This window comes from Myripristis murdjan, chromosome 10 (genome assembly GCF_902150065.1).
Source record: "Myripristis murdjan chromosome 10, fMyrMur1.1, whole genome shotgun sequence".
NCBI classification, from domain to species: domain Eukaryota; kingdom Metazoa; phylum Chordata; class Actinopteri; order Holocentriformes; family Holocentridae; genus Myripristis; species Myripristis murdjan.
The window spans coordinates 15,543,999-15,569,374 of NC_043989.1; the positions used below are offsets into that span (position 1 = coordinate 15,543,999).

Consider the following 25,376-nt stretch of genomic DNA (forward strand, 5'->3'; position numbering starts at 1 on the left):
TCTATCTCAATTAGGTGCTCACTGCTCAGAATGCATCTATCCAGCAGAAAGCAAATAAACAACAATAACAGCAACAACACAAACAGTCCCACTCCAGTCTCCCTTGTTCCCTCCCCATATAACAAAGCAGAGATCAGAGCTGATCAACATAGTGATCTACCCGTTTCTGACTGTCTCTATGAATCCACCATCTGCGCTCTCAGATAATATTGTCGAGGACTTCCTCCCCTATTTGCTTTACTCCACACTAAAACTCTTGAAGTGAAAGAACAGACAATGGTTTTACAGTGAGTACACCCATATTGTCTCCCCTCAGAGAGCGCCTTGTTTTGAAGCCCTGTTGGGTGATAGGCACTTTGCTTGGAAGAAAGTGGAGTAGAAAGCTTTGAAAGCTGAATAAGGATGAATAATTAATGCATTTGACTTGGGAGAACAATAGTATGGAATAAAGGAGAAACGCTAACATGCTGCTACAGTAAAAAGCTTCAGGAGGGAAAAGGAGGAAGCGGAACTAAGGGAAAGGATGGGGAAGGGGTATCCAAAGTGCAATGAGAAGAATTGGGTGCACAGTTGAAAGTTATTAACTAATGGACCCGAGCATCACAGGTACGTTTATGTTTTTAAAAACTCAGTATGCGCACTCTCAAACATGCATCTGTAAACACCCTGCCAGGTTATCCTTGTTGCATGGTGTGAAACTCTGGCGTGCTAGAGATATGGCATCTTGACAAATCCTCTCTTTTCAAATCGGATAAGCCCTCACACTATCTTTCTCTCTCTCTCTCTCTCTCCCTCTCTGTTTTACACACACACGCACACACACAAACACAGCCTGATATAAGCCCTGATAGTGGCACACACACACACATTCATACACACATGCACACAGCCTATCACATCTCTCTAATCTTGTGTCTAACATCGTCTGTAAAGCTCATACTACCATCAAGGCCCAGTGCCAGGGATGATGCCAAGGCCATGCCAGGCCAATACCTTTTAGTCCAGCTCAGGAAGTGAATGAACCTCAGCATCCTCCAAACCAACCTCTAGTAATCCTCTAAAACATGCAATCCTTGCTGTTTTGGCCTGTTTCCCATTTACAAATTTAATATCAACATCTAGTGAAATTAAAATGAGGATTTGATAGATGTGACGTCGACCTGAGTATATGGAGATTTATTTGGCAGCAAACAAACAAACAAGAGGTACTGTGAGGCCTTTTGCAAAATGGCCATTGCTATTTGCATTTTGTGTGTGAGTGTGTGTGTGTGTGTGTTTGTGTGCCCACAGTATGTAAGGGAGTGATAATCACCAATTCTCACCTGTGCCTGGTGTCCCTGTTCCTGATTATAAGCCATAAAGGAGCATTAAAAAAAGAGAGAGAGACAGAGAGAGAGAGAGGAAAAGAAGAAAAACATCATTTTCAGTACTAACGAGATTCACTCAAGATTTCATAGACTGCAATAAGTAAGTTTTCCCCTCATAAAATGAGATTAGCGTTGATTTAGGCTGCTGTATTGTTCCACATTAAATATTAACCTAAACAGGAAGCTTTTTGGCATTTCCTCCCAGAGGACAGGAAAGTATCAAATACAGACACCATGAAACCTCCGTCTGAACCAGAAATATTAGTCAGAGATACAATAATAACAGAGAATGAGAGAGTAAAGTTACATAAGAAGAACACTTTACAGGACAAATGACTGTGGAATCCCATTGAGATGCTACGCTTGAGAAAATACAGAAATAGAGAATGTAGCGCCTGCAGCACACAGGCGATATCATCGTCATAATCCCAAAAAAAAAAAAAAAAAAAAAATCTTTGTTTCACAGCAGAGACTCTCAGCTTCTCTCAAGTCCTAAAGAGGTAGATTAGAGTCTGTGATGTCTGAACCCCACAGATTCTCTTTTGCCACAAAGGAAAACTTCAGAATGCGTAGGGACAGATCATAACCATGGATGTTGACCAGAGGAAATGCCATCTAACCCCTATAATTGGAGCGAATTTTATTTCATTTGAGCCCAAGTCGACTGAATGATCAAAATCCCTCTGCCTCCCATTAACATTTCACTGTGGGTGATTTCTGCCATGATCACTCCAGCTGAACATTTCTCTTGCAAACCCAATAAGATCATCGCTCTCACTTGAGCTCCAGTATGGTCCTGGTGTATCCATCAGGATGGATCTTGCGGATGAAGTTGAAGTCCCCTACGTAGAGAGAGCCATCAGGGCCGCAGGCCAGCGCCACTGGGGCAAACAGCATCATGTCCCGGGCTGCACCACTGCAGCTTGGACCGCAGGGGACGCTCCTATAAAAACCATTCCCCATCACGGTTGTGATGACAGGGGGCTGCTGGGAGAGGAAGACATTTTCCCCATTTCCCTTGTGTAGGATTCCTGGGGACAGAGGAATGAATATAGATTTAAATGCCAAATTTCGAATTTTGAAAAAGGTGTAGCAGAGGTGTGCACATCCAACCTATAGTAGCCTATAAAAAATTGTGAGAGTAATTCCAAAGGGGGATTATCGTTTTAACCCTGAGGTCTTCATCAGGCAAAAACTGCTGAAAACCTTAGGGTCGAAATGTTGCACTGTATTGAATAAAAAGTATTTATAAGGGAGCTTTAATGCAGTGTGTGGATAATCCCTCTTTTTTAAATCAAATTTAGAAGCGTTCCAATCCCTTTTTGTCTGAGATAGACAGTATTTGAGTCAGACCAGGCAAATGGCTCAGCAAATTTTCAGCAATGGTTTCCATTTTCTTGTCAGTGAAGCTGACCTGTGGGTGGCGCTACTGAATACCCAGGACCAAAAAGAATGTCTACAAAGGGACAATTTTATCACACATGTCATTGCCTTATGAAACTGGTATCTTAACAAGTCCCTATCAGGAACTGCACTTTTTGGACTTCCTTGTAATTATATCCCTGAAACAATAGTGCTTGGGATATTAGCCTATTCATTCGGGATATTATGCTGCTGGAGATCATGGTTGTGAATTTGGTACTTTGAATGGCATTAGATTTTGGTGACCTCATGACTTTTCCTCAGAGCCACCAAGTCATATTGTGTGAGTATGTGCTAATAGGACAGTAAGTAATAATGTATGACAGTTAGTGAATTGAACCTGTTTTATTCTGTCCTATTTTGCTAGTCAGACAGGGTGCAATGTGGGATGATCAAAAAGCCACACCCACTGGAGGATAAAGTAATTTCTGCCAGTCAATATCACTAAATATGAGATATTTACAAACATACTTGTGGCTAGCAGTTTTCAGCCTGTCTAAGGATTATTTTGGGACTTTAGGTACACTGTAGTGAAATAAGGATTTAGAAAAGCTTAATATTGAAGAATGAAAACCTTAGCTGAAATAAAGTAGCCTTTGTAAGTTCCACATATTTTAGTAGTTTCAAGGATTGCTATTGACATAGCACAGCAGGACGAAAAAACTACAGTCAGCGTGCTGTTGATATTGTTAACTAGCTAATGACTTGGGGCGAGTTATCTATCTAGGTGTTACAATCTAATGTAACACCACTGAAACACAAGTTTAAACTCTAAAGATTATGTTATGTTAGCTGCAGCACACAGTTGGACACATGAACATACGGCATGTCAGGGCAGCACGGTTTTACCTCCAGTGTTTGATGCCTGTATCCACTTTTCTCTTCTTAAAGGCTCAGTTTGTTGTTTGAAATCTTAAAAAAGTTGATTCAGGATTGACCTTGTTTTGCTTTTGGGCATTTTTCTTTCTATGTTTTTTTCTAACTTGTTAATAAACCAACATCACAAGGAGAAACAGTCACTTAATTCAATGGAAAGCAATGGAAGCTCTGCTTCTGTTTTGTTCTGTTTTGATCTGTTCTTATTGTGCAGAAAGGACATGTGTAGCTAGTGTCAATGACCTGTGTGTGTGTGTGTGTGTGTGTGTGTGTGTGCATGCGCGCGCGCGCGCGTGTGTGTGTGTGTGCGCATGTGTGTGCGTGTGTTTTAATGTTAGTTTAAATAAACTATATGGACAACAGTATTGAGAAACAACTCTTAATCAATGAATTCAGGTGTTTCATTCAGTCCCATTGCAACAAGTGTATAAAATCAAGCACCTAGTCATGCAGTCTGTCTTTACAAACATTTGTGAGATAATGGTTTGCACCAAAGAGCCCACTGAATTCCAGCATGGTACTGAAATAGTAACGTAATAGGATGCCACAGCTGCAAAATGTCAGTTTGTCACATAGTGCGTAAAAGTCACCAACGCTCTGCTGACTCAATAACTGCAGAGCTCCAAACCTCCTCTGGCATTAACATCAGCACAAAAACTGTGTATCATGGCATGGGTTTCTATGGCCGAGCAGCTGCATGCAAGCCTTACATCACCAAGCACAATGGCAAGTGTCAGATGGAGCGGTGTAAAGCATGTCGCCGCAGGACTATGGAGTGGTGGAAACGTGTCCTATGGAGTGATGAATCACATTTCTCTATCTGGCGGTCTGATGGACGCCTTTTTTTTGGTTTGGTGAATGCCAGGAGAAAGTTCCCTGCCTGACTGCATTGTGCCGACTGTAAAGTTTGGTGGAGGGATAATGCTGTGGGCTTGTTTTTCTGGGGTTGGCCTTGGCCCCTTAGTTCCCGTGAAGGGAAATCTTAATGCTTCAGCTCACAAGGCCTTTTGGACAATTCTTTGCTTCCAACTTTGTTGGAATAGCTTGGGGAAGGCCCTTTTCTGTTCCAGCATGACTGTACCCCAGGGCACAAAGCAAGCTCCATAAAGGCATGGTTGGCTGAGTTTGGTGTGGAAGACCTTGACTGGCCCGCACAGAGCCCTGACCTCAACCCCAGCCAACACTTTTGGGATGAACTAGAACAGAGATTGTGAGCCAGGCCTTCTAGTCCAACATCAGAGTCTGACCTCACAAATGCTCTTCTGGATGAATGGGCAAAAATTCCCACAGGCACACTCAAAAATCTTTTAGAAAGCCCTCCCAGAAGAGTGGAGCTGTTATAGCTACAATGGGGGACCAACTCCAAATGAATGCCAATGCATTTAAAATGGGATGTCATAAAAGCTCCTATAGGTGCAATGTGTAGGTGGCTAAAACTTTTTTTCTATACAGTGTATCTGCTTTAGTTCTACTCACCACTGCGTATGTTGAGAGCATGATGTTTGTCCAGAGACCATCCCCCCAGGTTAGATGGGACCAGTTCAAATCCCTGCATCAGAGCAGTCCTCGATTCCCATTGGATAACGCCGGGACATGACTCATATTCATAGCCAACCGATACTGAAATGCACACACACACACACACACACACACACACACACACACACACACAGGCTGTGAACATCTGTACAAGATGTATAGACCTGCTGTGTATAACACTATCCTCTGTGAAATAATTTGACATGATCTCATATCTCACAGTTACGGAAAATGATAGATCACAATAAGCAGGCACACACACACGCACACACATACACAGACACAGACAGGCGTTCCCCATCATCTCCCTCAACTCTATAGTAATACTGAATGGTGAGACAGATGAAAGGCATGTAATGAGACCTCATCAGTGTGTGTGCATGAGAGAGATCAGTGAGAAGTGGAGGCGTAATCAGGAGGAGCCCGTCTTTATGAAGGAGCCCTAGAATTAGCTGCTTGGCCTCTCGGCTGTAATGATACACTGTTTGGAGCTCCCCACTGCAAGTAACAACTATCAACAGCCTTTATTGGTTTAGAAGGATTAAACATGCTCCAACAGCAATTTACCACTTCAGACTCAGAAATACGTTTGAAGGCAGCCTTATTCTCATTAAGGGTACAGAAAGAAAAACAAGAACAACAACAACAACAATCAGATATGTATATATATATATACATTTTTCTTTGACAAACAATACACAATGTACACACACACACACACACACACACACACACTCACACACCATTACTAGGTGCAAAAAGCACGCAAAATAGTAAAAAAAAAAAAAAAAAAAAAAAATCATATTGCACTTATTTTGACAGATAAATTAACAGGCAAATTTCTCCATTTTAGTCATTTAGTCTATAGTTTCTCAAAAAAAAAAAAAGTGTTTAAAACAAGTATAAATATGGTGAAGTGAGGCAGAATAGGACAGACCAGCCCACTGGTATCAAAAAAAAGGACAAGCTGATTCAAGAAAATTCTGGAAAAAAAAGTTGATTGGCATTGGAAACAAATGGGATTATCTCATCCCACTGGGAGATTTTTTCACTTGCCTTACAAAAAAACAAAATAAAGCAAAACAAAACAAAACAAATAACAACTTGTTACGATGGGGATTTCACTAAAATGGTTATGTGATTTTTGCTGGGCTCTACACCACAAAAATCATTTGCAGACCAGGGCACCTCAGCACTTTTTTCCATTTAAAATTGTAATTTGTTTTGCATTTTACCATGCAAAATTTCTAGCTTGCAATCGCACATGGCAGTTCTTGTGATTTTGATAATATTCCAATTAACCATCAGGCCTTAATGCAGTGTAAAACACTCTTCACTCTGTATTTAAATCAGTAAAAATGTCTTTGTATTTGCATAGTTAATGTAGTGGTTGTTAAAGTGACATGACAATGTTCAAATGAAACATAATTTGACAGAAGATGGTGACAGAAGTGCACCTGACACAAGTGTGGCTTAAGAGTAGCTGTCACTGTCAATCACAGTTAGTGCTGATCTCTCTAACTCGCAGAGGTGTCGACTGGGATGCCTGTGTACTGTTAAGCATTCAAAGAGAACCGGGGAGCGGTGTTTGGGTAAAGAATACTAAGCATGGTGGCGCACACCAGTAAGGAAATCCACATTATGCACAAACTATGGAGAATCCCTTTAATGAGAGCTCTAGCCACAGCCACGCCACGGCCCACCTAAATCTCCATCTCAAGAGGTATGATCAATAAAGTGATTCGGGAGGAAAAATAATGGGCAATTTGGGGGACTGAGGATTCTCAAGGAGAAAAAAAGAAACCATATAATTTTGGACAAAAGTTCCAAAGGGAACTATCTCTTAAGTTCATTTAAAAAGTTAATCTGTTTCAATTTTTGTTGTTACAGCTGTGATAGGCTTGTGATCTGGTGTTTTTGAAGCAGCAGTTAAAGAGAAAGTCCTGGTTGAACTCTGAATATAAGTGATGCTTAACTAGAAAGATTTATTATTAAAAAAAAGGGTACATGTTAATTAGATATATTTAATTCTTGACCCTTCAGCACACATTGTACCCCACTTGAACCTGTTCGATGTCTCTAAAACCTTTCCATCCTTATGAAAATGCATCAGAACTGGCCATGAATACATACTGTATGTGTCAGTGGGGACATTGGCTATTTTTTCTTAACTTTACTGTACAATAAAACCGACTTTTTTTATGTACAAGGGTTTTCCAGGACAAAAGGGACAAAGCATTCTCCACGGGAAAGTATCAGTGTTTTGTGAACTGCTTCACAATAGAATATTACTGTGGCTATATTAAAACAGCAGTGACACACACCACCGCACACACAGACACACACACAGACACGCATACGCACTCACAAATCCACATGCACACGACAGTACATAAATGCACACTCAATATCTCACAGGTGAAAGCTTTCATTCCCCTCTGCCGAAGCCTCAGGCAATGTGTTCACCCCAGCAAACAGAGCATGATCTCCCTTCTCCTCCCTCTCCCTGTCGATGCGGGCGCATATGTGCCGCGCGCGTGTTCATACACATGTGTGCGCGTGCGTGCGCCTCTGCGCGTTATTGTGCCAACAAAGCACCGCAAACGATACAGAGGGAAAGATCAGGGGAAAACAGGTGTAGAGGAGAGGAACATGCGAGGACAGAGGAAGAGGTAACGGGAGAGATCAGAGAGAGTGGAGGAAGTAACAAGCAGGGAAGAGAAGAAAAGAGGGTTCAGGAGAGTACAGACGCACAGGAAGCAGTGTGAGGGTAGAGGCAGAGATGAGGCAATGAGGGGAGAGGGAGCTGGGGAAGGGTAGGTTGGGAGGTGGCCTGGCAAAGAAGGGCAAATAATAAAGTGGGATCATTTCAGTATAAAGGAGGTGAAAGATCAGGACAGAGCTTGAACAGATGAAATGCGGCTCCAGCAGATAAGGAAAGGAGGGAAGGATCAGAAGGAGAGAAAGCCTGGGGAGGGATAGATGCAATCGTAGTACGAGACCATACACTCCAGTGGACAAAGCTTCGGTATGCCTGTGATAACTCTATGCTTACAGAAAGTGCTGACCCTTTCCCTTCCAGTTCCACTCTGTGTCTCTTACTATTCACCGTAAAAACCCTGCATACACCAACCAAACAGGCAGTGGCCACGTATTTTGTCGTTGCTCTACAACCCGCTCTGGGGTTTTGCATCAGCCAACTGCAGGCCGAGTGTGGCACGTGAACAGCCAGACACCACTCAGAGGGAATTTCACTTAATATTTGCTCTACAATAGGTCTCAGAAGTCTGATGTAACTTGGAGCACAAACCTTTGCCCAAAAATGGAATTCAAGATCAAACGCATTTTCCCTATGGGGAAAACACATGGGGTGTTCACATAATCATCCCCGTCACAGCCTGTTATTTAAGCTGGCATTTAAACCTGGACATTTCTATCTGCACGTTTTGTGATGTTCTTGCTCAGACTTTGTATATTTTCTGTTTTTCCTTCAGGTCTTTGGGTATTTTTTTGTTGCTTTTTTCATGTGTCCCTGATGTTTTTCTGTAGCCGTGCCCTGCGTGTTTTCCCCCTGCACACCTGCCCTGTGGTTATCTTGTTAGCCCTGCCCTCATGTTGCCTGTCTTCATTGTCTTTCCAGCCAGTTGTCACGTTTTCCTCCAATTTCCGGTGCCTGCCCACTTCAGCTGTGCCCTGTTCTATGATTAGTTCCTTGTGTGTATATATACCTGCCAGTTTCCTTTATTCTTTGTCAGATTGTCATCTATGTTCACTGCGTTCCTGCCCAGGCTGTTTCCTGTGCCTTCACTTATGAGAGTTATTCTGTCAGCCTTGCCTCAGTCCACCTACACATGACACAATTACTCTCTCAAACTGGACTGGATCCTCTGCATTCTGCTGCTGCTTTCCAACCAAAATGATTATTTCAGTAACAAGAAACTAATTCTGCCTGGCATGTTAAATACGTCACATCTGGCTGTTCTGCGATTGGTGTCACATTAAATTTACAACTAGAATCATTGCAGCTTGTTACTGAGACATGAAAAACACTTTGCTGGCTACCTACCATTTCTGTTTGCTAGGCCAACGTGTCTCTGTTTTTCGAGATTGGCAACAAAAATATTGCCAAGAGGAAGGAATGTTTCAGCTCCGGCCACGTGTCACAGGTGGAAAACCTCTTAGCCATTTGTACTGATTGTCATCAGATTATAAAAGAAATATGTGGTTGCGTTTTTCATGTACATCAAACCAAATCCAGATGTCAGAGAATATGTTGAAGAAATCAGGAAATCATTGTTCATTTCTTCCCATAAATTATCACTTTTTTGATCTGGAAGTCTCAAAAATTCTAACAAATGACTGGGGGTTATGTCCCCTGAATTTTCACCATTAATGACAAGAAGCTTTATAATTTTGTTTATATCATCAGCAATCCATATTTTTGTTGCTTGTATGTGCCAGAGCTACAGGCTGTTGTGGGCATGAGATAACACAGGTAGACATTTTATACTGCTGGTCTGCCCCCAGGTGTTTTTTTTTTTTTTTTTTTTTTTTTTTTTGCTGCAAGGTAAAAAGGATCAGGGAGACATTACTTCACAAGTTACCAGTTTACAATTCAAAGCTTTTAAACTCCAGAAAGCCATTTTCTAACTGATATTTTGGAATTCCTGTTAATTCATGTGACTCTCAGCAGAAGGTGGTTCCTCTTCTTGAAAAATCAAAAGTACATCATTTTAACAGATTCTTACTCAACACTTAAACACAGAAGAGAGAATGTATGACATTCTACCTACCAGTCGCATGAGTGAGGCCCCAGACCTCCTGCCCGTAAACATCGGTCTTGTTCCAGACCACTCTGTGGACCAGGCCGGGCCCAGCGGGGTACCAGCGCTGGTACAGCCTGCCCTGGACCGACGCACGGACATGCACCTTGGACAGACCACCCAGCGGGGAGACAGGGGAGGACGGAGAGGGAGGGGTGAGGAGGATTCGTAGCAGAGAGAGGTAGCCTGCTGCTCGGGTGCTGAGATAGCTCAGTTTCACGAAAGATCCTATGGACACCTCCTCCTGCACCGCCTAGTGAGAAGGAGGTAGGGAACAGAGTGAGAAATATTCGTGGCGGAAAGAGGAAAATGAAAACAGAGGACATGACATTATTTTTAGAACAGGTGTTTTCTTGTTATCTTGCAGATTGGTGGTGAGATAATCAGCTAACATTCAAAGTGCTATTGGAAGGTACAAGAGGTAACTGTTCACACTGTGAATATCTGTGTTGGTGTTTATTTGTTATTGTTTTTTGTTATTATTATTTCCTTTGTTTATTTATTTTAACACAGCAAGTTTGAATTCTGCATCATGATGATATCAGTAATATTTTTCTAATTCTATTTTTTTTTTATGAAAATATGATGAAATGACAAACACAAACACAAGAGACAGTTATCCTTGAAAAAACAAACGTGAAACTAGAAATGCAGACTAGCAAATGAAAATGCCCACATAAAAGGTGACTGCCGACAGATACTTTAAAATATGTAAAAATACTTTAAAATACTTTAACAGAGATATGCATTAGCATACAGAGTGAGATGCTGGTTTGTTTGTCCACCTTCAAAACATTGCCAAACATATCAGACAGCTGCAAGATGTGAATGCCACCAGATGGACAAATGTATTGGCAATTGCTGAAAATGTTCCGACTGTCATCTACACTAACAAAGTGGTGCTTTTCTAATCTACAGTTAACAAGTTACTGCAGTAGACATATATTCATCCGCTATATTACTGTTATTTTTTTTTTTTTTTGACATTCATTCCTCAGTGAAAAAAAAAAAAAACGCTAAATTGAATCAATATGACATGAACAGCTTAAAAAAAAAAAAAAACATTTTCAATTTTTTTAGACTGGGTAAATTTAATCAGGACGTGAAAATTAGCACAAATGAACATAGTGGGTGTTGTAGAACAGCCTATGACATCTTGAGCTTGTTGTGAACATTTAAAAATGTGGAATTTTGCAGCTCTTCCAATTTTAGCATGGTAATTATGAGATAGTTGTTGCGAGGATGTTAATTTTCTTGAGTTTGATATAACATGGTACTGCAGCCCGGTGCTATACAATCTTGGGTGACTTAAAGTTATGGACGCTAATCATTTGATAATCATGTTCCTTCAGCACCAAACAGACTATGTGACAGTGACACAAATTAGACAGAATGTTAGTGTTGATGTCAGAGTTACATCTATGGAACTAAAACCGACTTTAGTTGAAGCTGCACTTTGCAAGGATTGATGGAAGGTAGGTAGGTAGGTAGGTAGGTAGATACTTTATTCATCCCGCAGGAAATTCACATTTTTTTTCAGCAGTATCCACAGATTACAAAAAATAGAAATAAAGAATAAGATCTAAGTATAACAGAATAAGATCTGAGTACAACAGAATAACCTAAGTACAACAAATAACCTAAGTACAACAAAGTAAGGAAAGTGAGGACCCTTTAAGACTCGACTGACAAAAATGTAATCCAATGGTGAGATGGGCAGACAGTGAGAACCATATGGACTCAACCAACCCCAATATGTAATTTCTCACTGGTTGGTAGGCTATAAATTGATTGATTTACAACAATAAATTAGAAAGTAGCCTACAATATCCATCGATATGACTCGAGTCATATCGACGTTGGCAGAAGAATTATCCGGCTCCCGTGAGGTTTCATTTGAATGAATGTGGCCCGCTATCTAACATGAGTTTGTCTACCTTGGACTAAAGGGTTTTCACTTCAGTCAAAGCTCTGCAGTTGTGCACAGTGCACCTTTACTGTTATGTTAACTTAATGTTAGTGATAATGTTTTAGTCATGGCTTTGTGCTTATTTCACTCACTTCAAAAGATTTTGAGAGACTAAGCTGGTTTGTTGCTGAGTTGGTCACAACTGTTTACAACTGCTTCATTTTCTTATTTCTTATTCTTATCGTCTGAACAGCCTCTACTGTATATTGTTATATTTTATGCAAGTTATCTAACGGTATCGTGAAGTGGTGTGTACCTGTAGCTCAGGGATAGCTGGCCCCCTCTCTGCACAGGTCGCTGTGTATCTGGGAAGCGGGGAGGGCAGGACCAGCGGGTAGGGACTCAGAACGCTCCTGATGTCACACTTGGGAGGTTGCACCTCTTCCCTGGACATGGTCACCTGATCCAAAACCAAGAAGTTGTTGCTGGGTGTCCAGATGGAACGTGTCTGTGTCAGGAAAGGTGGGCGTTGGAACATCAGGCTCATCGATACAGCTCCCAAGGTCACCAGGTCAAAACTAGAACAAAACAGGAGAATGCAGGGGAAAGCAAAGGTAAGACTGTCGGGAGAAAAAAGTGTAGTGTGTCTCTTTGTGTATGAGAGGGTGCATTTAGGCCTGTACCTGCCATCCTGCCTGCTTATGGTGTAACCGTACTCAGGGTGCTGTAGGAAAGTGATGTTGACTCCAACCAGAGGTGAGCCATCCTGCAGCACAACACTTCCCCTGATCACTGCCACACGACTGGCAAAGGAAACAGAGTCAGAGAGGAAAAGCAAGATGACAGGTTTACAATAACAGTGAAAGTAATAATTGTTTGGAGAGGCATACTGTGGTGCGCTAACAGCCCTGTGTGTCAGGGAAACAGCTACTGCATTCACTCTCCTCAGCGCAATCCCCTCTCCAGCGCAGAGAAATCTGCCAGAGATTGCCAGGATACAAGGACCATAAATATAGCTTCACCCCCAGTAAAACCTTTCAACACCCTGTCATGTAAAAAATAAAACGTCCTCATCATGTTTATATTACAATGACAGTGGTACCTGCAGCAAAAAAGGTTCTGTTGTTCTTTAAATAGCCCTTGAACTACCAGGCACATCTTGACTATTTTGAAATATTCCTCTTGATATTTCAGGTAAAGTGTGAAATAGGCTGCTTAAATGTGGAAGAATCACTAAACAGGTGAAAGACAGATTTAGAGAGACACGCAGATGCATGCACCCACACATGCACATATGGTATGTACACATGCACACACACACACGCTCTTGCATAGATAAACACAACCGCGCAGTCACTGATGGATCCTATCTGTTATCCCAGAAGAGGGATAAATGAGGGATGGCGAGGTTTCTTCGGGTGGCTGCATGGCCCCGTTTGTTACTCCTGTCCTGAAAGCTGCCATCGATTTCCCCTCTGAAACAACAGCCACATAATTAATTTATTTGTTTATTCTACAAGTGGATGATGGCAAAAAACGCACTTCATCATTTTTCAGGGAGGCATCGCTTCTTGTGTTCCAGTCCAAACTTTCTGGGTCATAATGCCAGAAAGATGTATTTCCCTCTTAGATGGCGGTGAGAGACATCTGAAATATTTATGGCGACACCTTAACAACCGGTGTAAGCAGATGACACATGAAGCTCAAACGTGTAGCAAACAGAAGCTCTGCGGTTGTACCCTGACACTGAGACAGAAGGAGGTAAATATACTAGAGAATGGGTGCTAATCTCAGCGTATGCACATATAATTATGTGAGCGTTTAAAATCCCCCCTTCACATGCACACACACATGCTCCCACCATACTAAGTAGTGCTTGGACAATAATCACGTCGTTCCATAGAGGACAATGGAGGGAAGCAGCTGCAAAACAAATACATAAAGGGCTCGGACGCACATGCAGACACACACAAATAGTAAACAAACACACACCTCGTATCAAAGGGCACTTCTCCGGGGAGGATGTGTGTGGCTGTCTTGCCCAGGAGGAAGCGAATTCGCTGGTAGAAGCTGAGGGTGTGTGCGTTGGACGGTGAGGGGGGCGCGGTGGGGGGCAGGGGGTTCTGCTGCAGCAGGGCCAGCGGGTCGGCCGAGCCTTGACACAGCGGGTCAGAGCCACAGCTCAGCTGCTCACAGCAGTCTGGGTCCACACAGTCTACCAGGCCGTCTGAAATACACACACACACACACACACACACACATACAGAGAAAATTAAATTAAGTGCCCTCACATACACTAAAGCAAGAAATGGGCAAGTATTTTGAGGAGTCGGGTGGATAGAGAATAGCATGCCTTTGCGTCGCACTTTAGTGTACACTGTTAATTTAGAAAAGACATTAAACACAGTTATTAAGCACAGTTAGAAAAGGTTTTAATAGACTTGACTGAGTGAGCTGACTGAGAGTACAGTTATATTTTTAAGGGCCAACGAGAATAGCTGCAGTGGAGGGACACATAAGTAGACGGAGTAACACTGCAGGGAAATGTGAAGAGAGAATTTCTGAACAGGCAGCCAAGAAATCCTGCTGGGGCCAATGAATCTGCAGCAATAAACTGGACGTGTATCATCATTATCAGGAGTCTCAATCAAACAAGACACACAACGATCCATCGACATATAATGGCATCTATAGCTATGAACCTTGCACGTGTCACCAGAATTATCTCAGCGTGGCCCATAAAGGTCCAACTGTAAACAATGAGCCGCAGACAGAGACCAGCGCGGCAAGTAATAGGAGGCTGCCTGGCATTTGTGTTTCCTATTTCAAGCCTGTTTCTCAAAAGGCAGGAAACAGTGCTGACATTTAAATGCATCTAACCACAAAGCAGAGAACTAAAGGCCAACAATATTCTATTATAACCTTCTACAAAGGTAGCATAGTGCACTGGGCTATTTCAATAAGATGCATTACTTCAGCTTTAAAACACTACTAATTGAATTTGCAACATCATTGTGGTGAAATGAATACTGAACAAATCAGCATTCTTTATCTTATTTTAAGAGCACTGTTTTTGACATTAAAAAGTGCTAAAACTCTGTTGTGCAGTCTTTTTTTTATTATTATTATTCAGTAGTTACCTTTGTACAGTTAACCACCATCCATGATATTTAGCTTTTTAAAAATTGCTATTTCATGTGTATATTTGGATTAGATTTTATAGAGAAGTTATGATCATCAGTGAAAAGCTTTTGCGATATTTGCAAAGCAATTTGGTGGAAAACAACACATTCATATAGGGGCCGATATAATACCTTTCATATGAGATGGATGCTTTGACCTGTATAATATGCCTGAATGTGTATGTATCCTTGTGACTGCCGCATCAGTCAATTTTAATTAGAGCTGGTCTAAAGAATAAATGTGCTTTTTGATGCAATAGGAATCTAGCCTCTTCTATCTCTTCAAAGTTCCTCTTATTCTCTGATTACATCTGGTAGCATCTCTCTATCTGTCTATCTTCACAGTCAGAAACAAAAAGATGCTGCGAGAATGCTAGGAGTGTAAGTATATCTGCCAATTATAGGAGGCGGCCGGATTGTATGGTAGGAAATTATATGAAAAGCTGTGGAGAGAGGTTGAAGGATAGAGAGATAAAGGAAAAACGAAAAGTCTCCAGAAGGCTTTGTTAGTGAGACTTGTGCTCGCATAATCAACTCTAAACTGTCTGAATAATGTTATGATGCTTTTATTTGTGGCAGACACATTTTCCTTGAGGAAATTCATCCATATTCATATGGAACGATATTATAAAAACAAAAATAAAATAATTATAGGGTGGGGGGGTTCCATTTATTTTTTATCGTGTGGAGAGGAAGAACAGACTCTCCCACCCACCACCCACTCATCATCTTCCCCTACCAAACATACATACACTGAGAAAGAGAAGGAAATATGGAATCAAACCAACAAATATGCATTAAATATGCATTAACAACAGACAAAATGAGAAAGTGCTTTGGTTTGTATCGGGTGTTGCCCAATTAATGGTTATTAATCCTCAAACACAATGATGTGCAGTAGTACTAGTGTTAATTTATTGATTTCACAGTGGGGAAATTCTTCATTTTTGCCACACCACAAGTGAAAAACCCATACAGGACATAAAATAATTAGAGCGCTGCTCACAGAAACAGAGCGGACTCCATCAGTATAATACAGAAACATTACGTATGCTACTGGGAGGCCAGACTGATGAAGCCATAGTGAGAGGACACTTTTTGGCTCATTTCCTTCCTTGTGCCTCTATTTTATAATATCCACAAGACATTACCATTGTATGGTGCAAGTGTTACAATTCAGAGAAAGGAACTTGAATTCCCATATTTAGAATAGTCACCTCCTGCTAACATCGCAAGGCATGAAAAAAAAAAAAAAAAGCTCAGCTATGTAGATTTAGTAAACAACGTATGAAAACAATTTACAGCCAAGGCTAGTAGGTTCCCACTGTGCACACTGATTCAAACGCTTCGAAATCTTTTCATCACAAAACTTGCTGCTATTTATGGTCTGCTGTGTGATTTGATTTACTTGAAAACAAAAAAACAACAAAGCTATTTCTCCAAACAAAAGCGACACCACCTTGTTTGCAGTGATGGATTATGATGGCAGGAACGTCCTTAATGCACATTTGGTGGAGTTTGAGAGTGGATGAGATCTGGTGAGCAGGGGAAAGCAATACCATGTTGAATAGATCTCAAAATGTGTTGCATGTATTAAGCATTGATCTAAGCGGGTCTGAAATAGCAGGGAAATGACTGTGATGAGCGGAGCGGTCGCCAACGCCGGAATTTTCCTTCATGTGTTTTCACCTGATGATGCGGGATTCAGAATACAGCTACAAGGCCGAGCAACAAACACCTCTCATTACCAGAGAAGCAGAAAACTATTCTGTCTGCTTTGCTGTATTTAGACTTGTGAAAATTCATCTGAGTGGCTTTTATCTTAGCAGGGAGTATGCATATCAAAGACATTTAGCTGTGATAAAAGAAGGAAACAGGCATACACATTTGCATGCACACATACAGTATACACACACACACACACACACACACACACACACACGGGCAAACACAAACTCTTATACTCTTATTCAATACAATTGTGACCAGCAGGATTCTGCAGGACTCTCAGCACGACTGGAGAGATAGCATAGAGGGATGAAGGGAAAGACAAATGAGGTGGCTTTTTTTTTTCTTCTAATGTTCTCTTGGTACCACGCGGGAGAAACACGAGAAAAAGTAAAGAAATGAAATGGCTGAAGGACAGAAATGAAAGAGGCGTGAGAGAGAGAGAGTGAGAGAGAGAGAGATAGAGAATGATAGCGCTCGGAGATTGTCACCTCCGTCGTTGTCTGTTCCATCGCTGCAGTCGGTTTCCATGACAACACTGCATCCAGGCCCGCTCCATCCAGCCTGGCAGACACAGCGCCAGCCGCTCTGCTCCAAAGTACAGCGCCCATGCCCACTGCACAACCCTGGGCAGCCATCTAAACGGTGGGACCCAGATAACACACACACACACACACAACACAACACACACACACACACATACACACACACAGTTGTGCAGTTGTGAGCATATTGGAATGCAACCACAACAAAGTTGAAATCCTGGAAAAAAAAAAAAAAAAAAAGGACAGATTACCTTTCACAACTACATCCAGATCGTGAGTGACTGTGGGGAAAAGAGAAGGAGCTGGGTAAGAGAGAGAGGAATTATGAGCAATTATTACAAAAAAACAACAACAACACCAAAAACATGTTAAAATATTCAAACGTGGGCTTAAACCATACCTTGAAAACACACTATTCAAAATATCACAGTGAATAATTAAAGACATACACACACACACACACACACACACACACACACACACACACACACACACACACACACACACACACACACAGCTCACCGATGTTGCAGTGCTCCCCCTCCCAGCCTGGCTGGCAGATGCAGGTCCCATCATGGCACTGCCCGTGTTCTTCACAGCGAGGATGACAAGCTCTCTGGTCACACGCAGCGCCAATCCAGCCCTCCTCACACTGGCACTGGCCCTCTGAGCAAACACCATGGCTGCCACATGGTACCGGGCACAGCTCTGCAGAACAGGTGGGTGGATGATAGGTGTGAGAGAGTGTGTGTGTGTGTGTGTGAGAGAGAGAAGAAAAGGGGTTAGAATTGAATATTTGGAAGAGAAAAGAAAGGTAAAAGGGATTGGGATATAGGGGGAAAAAGGGTAGATAAGAATGGGGGTGAGCTGTCCGATAGGTGAGAGAAAAAAACGAGCGATAGAAGCGGATAACCTCCGAGACTAAAAAGTCTACTTTCTCACAATACACAATCTTCCCACCTCTAATAGCTGAGCTCCCCGAAGGAGACGAAGAGCGAATAGACTCATAATAACAGCCAAATGATTCGTATTTGCACCGCATATTTAAACTACAGGGACTCCAATTCAGCTCTATTATTCTTTTCTGACATTTTGATCAGATTTGGTGGGCACGTTAATACTCTCTGTCTCTGTCTCTTTCCTTCATCTCTCCATCTTTGTCTCTGTCAGCTCTCTTTTCTCGGTCTATCCCTTTCTTTCCCTCTCTTGCAACATCCCTTTTTAATTCTTCCTCTGGTCTTCTGGTTTTTTTCTCTCCTCTCCCTCCTCTTTCCTTTCGCCTGCTCCCTTTCTTCCTCTCTTCCTCTCTTCCTCTCTCTCTCTCTCTCTTTCTCTCCCTCTTTTTCCTTCTCTCTCTCCCTGCAGAAGCAAAGCCTCATCCATCAGTAAAGAGAGCAAAGTGCTGGAGGCACACAAAGACTACTTATCCAGCTGCAGTAAAAAGTTATTTCAATTTAAATATACATAGCATGGAGAGGGAGGAAAAAGTGGATTAAAGTTGGAGAGTTTTTCAGCTCTCTATTAGAATTACATTAGCTTAGCTATGCTTCAACAAGGCCAGGACGTAGAATTGCTGGGTCCTTTTGATTAAAAGCCCAGCAGGTAGAGAGAGGCTGCTCATATCTCAGATATTCAGCCATGGTCTATCATTATCATGGGCTATATCATCATAATAAGGCTTGCATACACCTGAGAGGGGAAGCTAATGCCAAGTGCCTGTAAATCATCGGTGTGTGTGGTAGTGCAGAACCTTTCCAACATCAGTTTTAAGTTAGTGTGGGGGAAACAGAGGAAAGGCAGCCATACAATGGCCATTTTCCTCTCTGTCAGCATCCACTGGGTAGCCAAGGACAAGGACACTTCTCTCCCTGTATTCTGCAAAGTACTAGCTCTGTATTTTACTCACTATAGCAACATGTTGTTCATGTTAATCTTTTCCCAACAATGGCTAAACTGCTGCCTTTACTTCAAAATTTTCACCATACCAGTTTATGATTCTTCATAACTTTCTGTATTTAATGACAAAGAAAATGACTATTCTAATATACTTTGAATAAATAAGCTCCCACTAACTCCATTTAACAAGCAGACACTCACAAAATATATTATGTGGGGCACAGGTAAATAGTTATGCAATAAACATCACAAAGCTTTTAAATGCCAAGCTGAATGTTTCTGACTGTAGCTGTCTCTGAAAGGCCTTTCAGCTAAGTGAGAATGGAGTTCTCTTTTCTCTCCTGCCATTTTTCCCCTCATTTAGCTGAAGGGAATGTATGTGTGTGTGTGTGCGTGTGTGAGTGCGTGCACGTATGTGTGTGGGCGTGTGTGTGCATGTGCGAATATGTGTGTATTACACTATAAATGCATAGTAAAGTGAGTGTTGGAGCGAGGGAGGCTCTAGAGTGCTACTTTCAGAGAGTCATGAGGGGAAATCTCATTTACGACCAGCATGAAGGGAATCCACACACATACACACACACGCACACACATGCACACACAGACCCATTTCACAGAGTGGCTCCAATTCCACATCGCTCTCTCATGTCTATCAAATCCCTAGAAAATAGTATCTGGCAAGACCATGCATGCATACAAAAACACAGGCAAACTAGTGATGTGCAATTGCAATTTTCGGTGTTTTTTTCTTACGTGAACATACACCCTCAGGTCTTACCGGTGTAACAGTCTGGCCCAGTCCAGTTGGGCTGGCAGGCACAGGTGTCTGACTCCGGGAGATAGGTGCCGTGTCCTGAACACTGTTCCTGACAGGCTGGCAGCGGGTCATCACAACTCACTCCCGCCCAGCCTGCAGAGCACACACACTCCCCACGCACACATACGCCATGCCCGCCACATTGAGGGTCTACGCAGTCCACTGCAGTGAAAGAAAGAGAGTGAGAAAAAGAAAGAGGAATGAGAGAGAGCGAGGGGGAGGTGAAGGGAAGTGCGTGGAAGGATGGAGGTGGGGGTGGGGCTGTGGGCGATTTGGTGGTGGTGGTTGGGGGGGGTCGCTGTCTCATTATAATCATCAGTTCACCGAGTATGAAAGCAGTGTTCTTTGCATCCCATCCAGGAGTTAACCATCCCAGCTAGAATCCCTGTATCTGTTCCACAACATTACACTTCATAGGACACTTAGAACTGGGGCTTTGATAAGGGGTGGAATGGGCTGATTTGTGTGTATGTGTGTGTATGTGTGTGTATGTGTGTATCCGCTCCAGGAGTCACGGCGGTCTGCACTACGCTGTGTTAGTGTGTGTAATTACAGCTCTGCGCTCCGAGCCAGAGCTCAGCACAGTTCGGCTCAGCCCTGCTCAGCTCAGCCCTGCCGCTCAAGGTCAAACACCTGACTCTGTCTCCACAGGCCAGCAGACTGTCTCTAACAGTCTCATCACCTCAAGTGTAGAATAAAATCTACCATCATCCTAGTTTTAAATATTATGGTTTTGTTGATTTTTATCAGCTGCAAGGGGTAATTTTACAGTGGAGGGAGACAAGTTATGATGTTTGACAAGTCTCCAAAGCTGGATTTCAACACAGGATGTTGCAATTTAGATGAAACATGCCTTAGTAGACTAAGCCACCAAGGCTCTGCTACTCATACATGGATAACTGAATTCACTGGATGAGTTAATTGACAATTTGACATAAGCCCAGCGTTTTCTGTTTAAAATTTAGATTTGTGACAAGGAAAACAGCTCCTTAATCCCAAACCTGCACATTCCCAGGTTTAGTCAGAGTTAGCTGGATTATGACCGTACCTTTTTAAGCTTACCCCATCCTTGAACTAATTTCGACTTCAAGCCTGCTCCTTTCTTTGCAGAGGAGCCAATAGATCAAGGCATAATTTTAATTAGACAAGCTTTTAGGAGAGGAACGCCATGATCCTTTGATGTTTGAGGGATAAAGATTTGGTCTAATCATTTCTAGAATGAAAGAGTTAAATATATTTATACACTCAAAAAATGAACAATGATACTCGTAGGTATTAAGAGAAAGATTATGCTGAGTTTTTCAAAATGAGTAGTTTCAATATGTACTTGTATAAAATAGAAACAATCCAAATTAGTTTGTTTTAACATGAGCTAGACGTAACCACATCAAATGAGCTAAAAAAAAAAAAAAAAAAAGTGCCTGGCTATCACTGTATCTATGAAACCAGAGTTAAATTATTTCACTTTGAGATTTGTCTTCTAACACTAATAAACCTAACACATTTTAAATTAACCAGCATCATGGGCACAAATCCCATACATGTACATGTGTTAAGTCAACAGATTTGAGTTCTATTTGAGTCTATTTTAAAAGTGTCATTCTTGTAAGCTTGGATTACAATTAACCAAGCTCATTTTTTTTATTTTAGTTGGCTAACTACAATGATGCAGAATGGGCCATAGATACCAAATTCCAAATAGCCTTCTTGTGCAGTTAATTTAACTGCAATTTTCTGCCATGATCTCTCATTTTAGAGGCTTTGGCAGTGTAGGATTTCATAGATCAGAAATGTTTTTAGATGCAACATGTTCCCCCTAGTTATTAACTCTGCACAGTAGCCAGTCATATGATTGTTGATCATGATTTCCACTCTGTACTAACAGTTCCTATATTTACAAATGGGAGCGTGAAGCTATCCAGTGGACTGTAACTCCAGTTTGACAAAATCCATCACCTGTATTTGAGAAACCAACTTGGTCAGATGAGGATTAGACAGATTATTTAAACTAATACGTAAGAGGAATACGCCCAAGCATGCTGCGTTTTTTAAACTTCACCGCCATGTTCACCATCATTTATACAATATAAATACTGGATATTGCTAATAGTTGTGTTGGTGTTCAACTCTTTACCTTGTTCACAGTTGACCCCCTTGTAGGCCGGGCTGCATATGCAGATTCCTTGGATGCAGGAGCCGTGGTTGGAGCAGGTGGGGTCGATGCACTGACCTTCCTCCACATTGCACTCTGCCCCCTTCCACCCTGACAGGCACACACACCGTCCTTTCTCATACACGCCATTACCGCTGCACAGCACGGGGCAGGAATCTGCAACAGGACAAACACAGATTACACCCACATATAGTGCACACATACGTACACACACACACACACACACACAGTGCTGCAGTATATTAGCTGAGAGACCGCAGTAACCTACCGTGAGTGGGGCTACGCTCTCTTATCTCTGCTAGTGCGCGGATTCAGCAAATCCTCAAGCAGCCTCTCTCTCCCTCCCTCTCTCTCTCTCTCTCTCTCTCTCTCTCTCTCTCTCTCTCATAAACACACACACGCTCACACACACCCATATACGCGCACACTCCAGCTTATCCCTCACGCTGTTTCAATTTACTCAAGCACCACCTGAGCCTGGCTACCACGGCAACCCAGGAATTGTAGAAAATCCCCCAAACGTCCCTTCACTCGCTCTGAACAGGCCGTGAAAACAATCGTGAAAACGGAAGATTAGGAAAGAGAGCGTTAGGGGTTTATAGAATGAGGGTGGAAAGCAGAGCTTTCTCCATGCAGTGATGGAGAGCTGTGTGGCTAATGTAATGACAGCCAGGTAGAATAATGTCGGTGAGCGGCTGATGACACACTGACAGATATCCTCCAATGCAGCCGGAGGAGGTATGGCAGCTCCAGACTTCAAATGGATTAGAAAGACTATCCAAAACCAAAGCCTTTTTTTTCTAGGATAATTTGCAAGGAAGGCCTTGTGTGTTCATGTGTGTGCGGGCATGTGTTGTGTGTTTGTTTGATCCTTTGTTAAATCTAACACCCCCTCACCCTGCAGTAATACATTCAAGCATCACTTTTTACAACTCTTGCCAAAACTTGCTGTCTAACTTTTCAAACGGAGAATATTATAACACAAGCAAATGAGCGGGGATGAGAGGAGAGCATGAATAAATAATGAACGTAAATAAATCATGGGACGTGATACCGTATCACCTACTTCAATACAACTAGACAGCTACAACTACAATGGTTTTATTAAGAAGGACAGAGGAAGAGAGGAAAAGAGGAAAAGGAGAGAGGAAGCAATTGAAAAGAGGGGGTGAGAGAGAGAGCAAGAAAGGGACGCGGAGGAAGAAAGACAGAGGGTAGAGAGAGTAAAAAAGGAGACACTTTATTTTATCTAGAGCTAGAACTTAGTAACAACTTTGTATGTGACACACATGGATATCCTTGATGTATATCCAATATTCAGCTTAGTATCAGCTTAACCCTAACACAACTGATACAAAGTTATTAAGTTGAATATTTTCATGGGACAAGCATCAACTCTCAGTTCATTGTAAAACACATCTGATCCAGTTGCTACGCAGTTAAAAAGTATTTGAGAGGTGTACCCAAAATATAAAAGTTGATACTAAGATGAACATTAACGATGGACGGTCAAAATAAAGTGTGACCACAAAGATAGGTAGAGTGGTGCAGAAAACACGAAACACATGAAACACTTCAGTTAACAGATTTTACTTACCTTTAGCACAATCGGGACCCAGGAATCCAGCAAAGCAGTGGCAGTGTCCTGCCACACACTCTCCGTTCCCATTACAGTCTGTGGAGCAACCGTCCATTGAGTCTACACACACACACACACACACACACACACACACACACACACACACACACACACACACACGGGCACGCACAGATGCACACAAAAACACAGGTTTTTTTATTTATTTTTTTTTTAGAAATACTTCACATGTAAGTCCATGATCTGGCACTGAGCCCCACTACTGAATGAGAGCTCTGATAAGCGATGGATGGCTCCTCAGACACAGAGGCTGTATTAGATTAGTCTGATCCAGCTGCTATCACTCTCTGGGGAACGGCCAAGCACTCACTTACCCTCACTAGCACTAAACACATTACACTGCATTACGGGTTGGAAACACACTGTGTGCAAATTTACAAACATCAAGGCTTAATCAACAAACTGTTTACAAGGGTGCAGTTTGGAATGAGATTGAACAACATAAAGTCTGACGGTTGTGAGTGCACAAGTTAGTGAAGGATGGATAATACTGTGTCACCGCAGCAGCTACAAACTCAGCATGGAGAAGATCAATGTGATGCTTGTTCTTACTAGGGTTGTGTCTCATCTGGCTATGTGTGTTTCATCATAGCCTTCTGTAGGCTATATGCGTTTCATCATATTCTTCTATCGGACTTCAATTAGCCGTCTCCCTTTTACCGTTCTCTTTTTCTCCCATTGATATGTCTATCATGTCAGATCTCATTCTCCTGGTACAGACAGCACGGCAAAGATTGATAAAGAAGGAGAGCGCTTTCATGCCTTTAGAGCATTATATAAGCCCGCTGAGCTCTGTCAGCTCTGCTCAAGATGGAGGATTGTACTTTAGAAGTGCCCAGAGGGTGGCAGGGTTGGGGATTTGAACTATTCTGCTGGTTGTCTTTTGCCAGGCAAGCTCAATCTAAGCCAGATAGAGTAATTAAAACGGGTGTCAGGGATGTCACCCTTTGTTTGACCCCATAGCGTCCGGCTCAGCTCTTCTGAACGGGGATCGACTCCAGAGTCAACCCGCTGCAGTCCCCTGGCTCGCTCTGTTCAGGAAGCATGGATGACAAATCCTTCAATGACATGGCTCGCACACGCACACGCACACATATATACAAACGCATGCACGCGGAGTTATTATGTGACACCCGCCACTGCCTTGAGGCGCGTGTGACACATGCTAATGAGACAGGCCCTGCCAGTAGCCGGCAGCACAGCGTTATCCTCCACAGCAGTGCATCACTACAGAAACCAAAGTCATTTTCACCTCCATCACCTGTCATTGTCACGCTGATGGAGAGGAGGAGTGGCAATCATCTTTCTCCCACACAGTCAGGAGGACTCGCAAACCTATCTCCATATGTTTCTCTCCCTCTCTCTGTCTCTTTCTCTCTCTCTCTCTCTCTCTCTCTCTCTTAAATATACACACAAACACATTCCAATATTGTATCTGGCAC

At 42.3% G+C, this 25,376-nt stretch overlaps 1 protein-coding gene across 1 annotated transcript in view; it reads right to left on the reverse strand.

The window, feature by feature from the left end:
- tenm1 (teneurin transmembrane protein 1) overlaps positions 1-25,376 on the reverse strand; it is a 147,839-nt gene that overhangs the window by 41,595 nt on the left and 80,868 nt on the right. The window contains exons 9-21 of the mRNA XM_030062473.1: positions 23,875-23,976; positions 22,239-22,433; positions 20,066-20,266; positions 17,914-18,099; positions 17,643-17,672; positions 17,338-17,484; positions 13,929-14,163; positions 12,620-12,739; positions 12,253-12,514; positions 9,998-10,280; positions 5,142-5,285; positions 2,146-2,398; positions 1,323-1,343 (exon numbers count right to left, since the gene is read on the reverse strand). Of these exons, the coding sequence (XP_029918333.1) occupies positions 1,323-1,343; positions 2,146-2,398; positions 5,142-5,285; positions 9,998-10,280; positions 12,253-12,514; positions 12,620-12,739; positions 13,929-14,163; positions 17,338-17,484; positions 17,643-17,672; positions 17,914-18,099; positions 20,066-20,266; positions 22,239-22,433; positions 23,875-23,976 (2,179 nt within the window). The remainder of the gene's footprint in view (positions 1-1,322; positions 1,344-2,145; positions 2,399-5,141; positions 5,286-9,997; positions 10,281-12,252; positions 12,515-12,619; positions 12,740-13,928; positions 14,164-17,337; positions 17,485-17,642; positions 17,673-17,913; positions 18,100-20,065; positions 20,267-22,238; positions 22,434-23,874; positions 23,977-25,376) is intronic.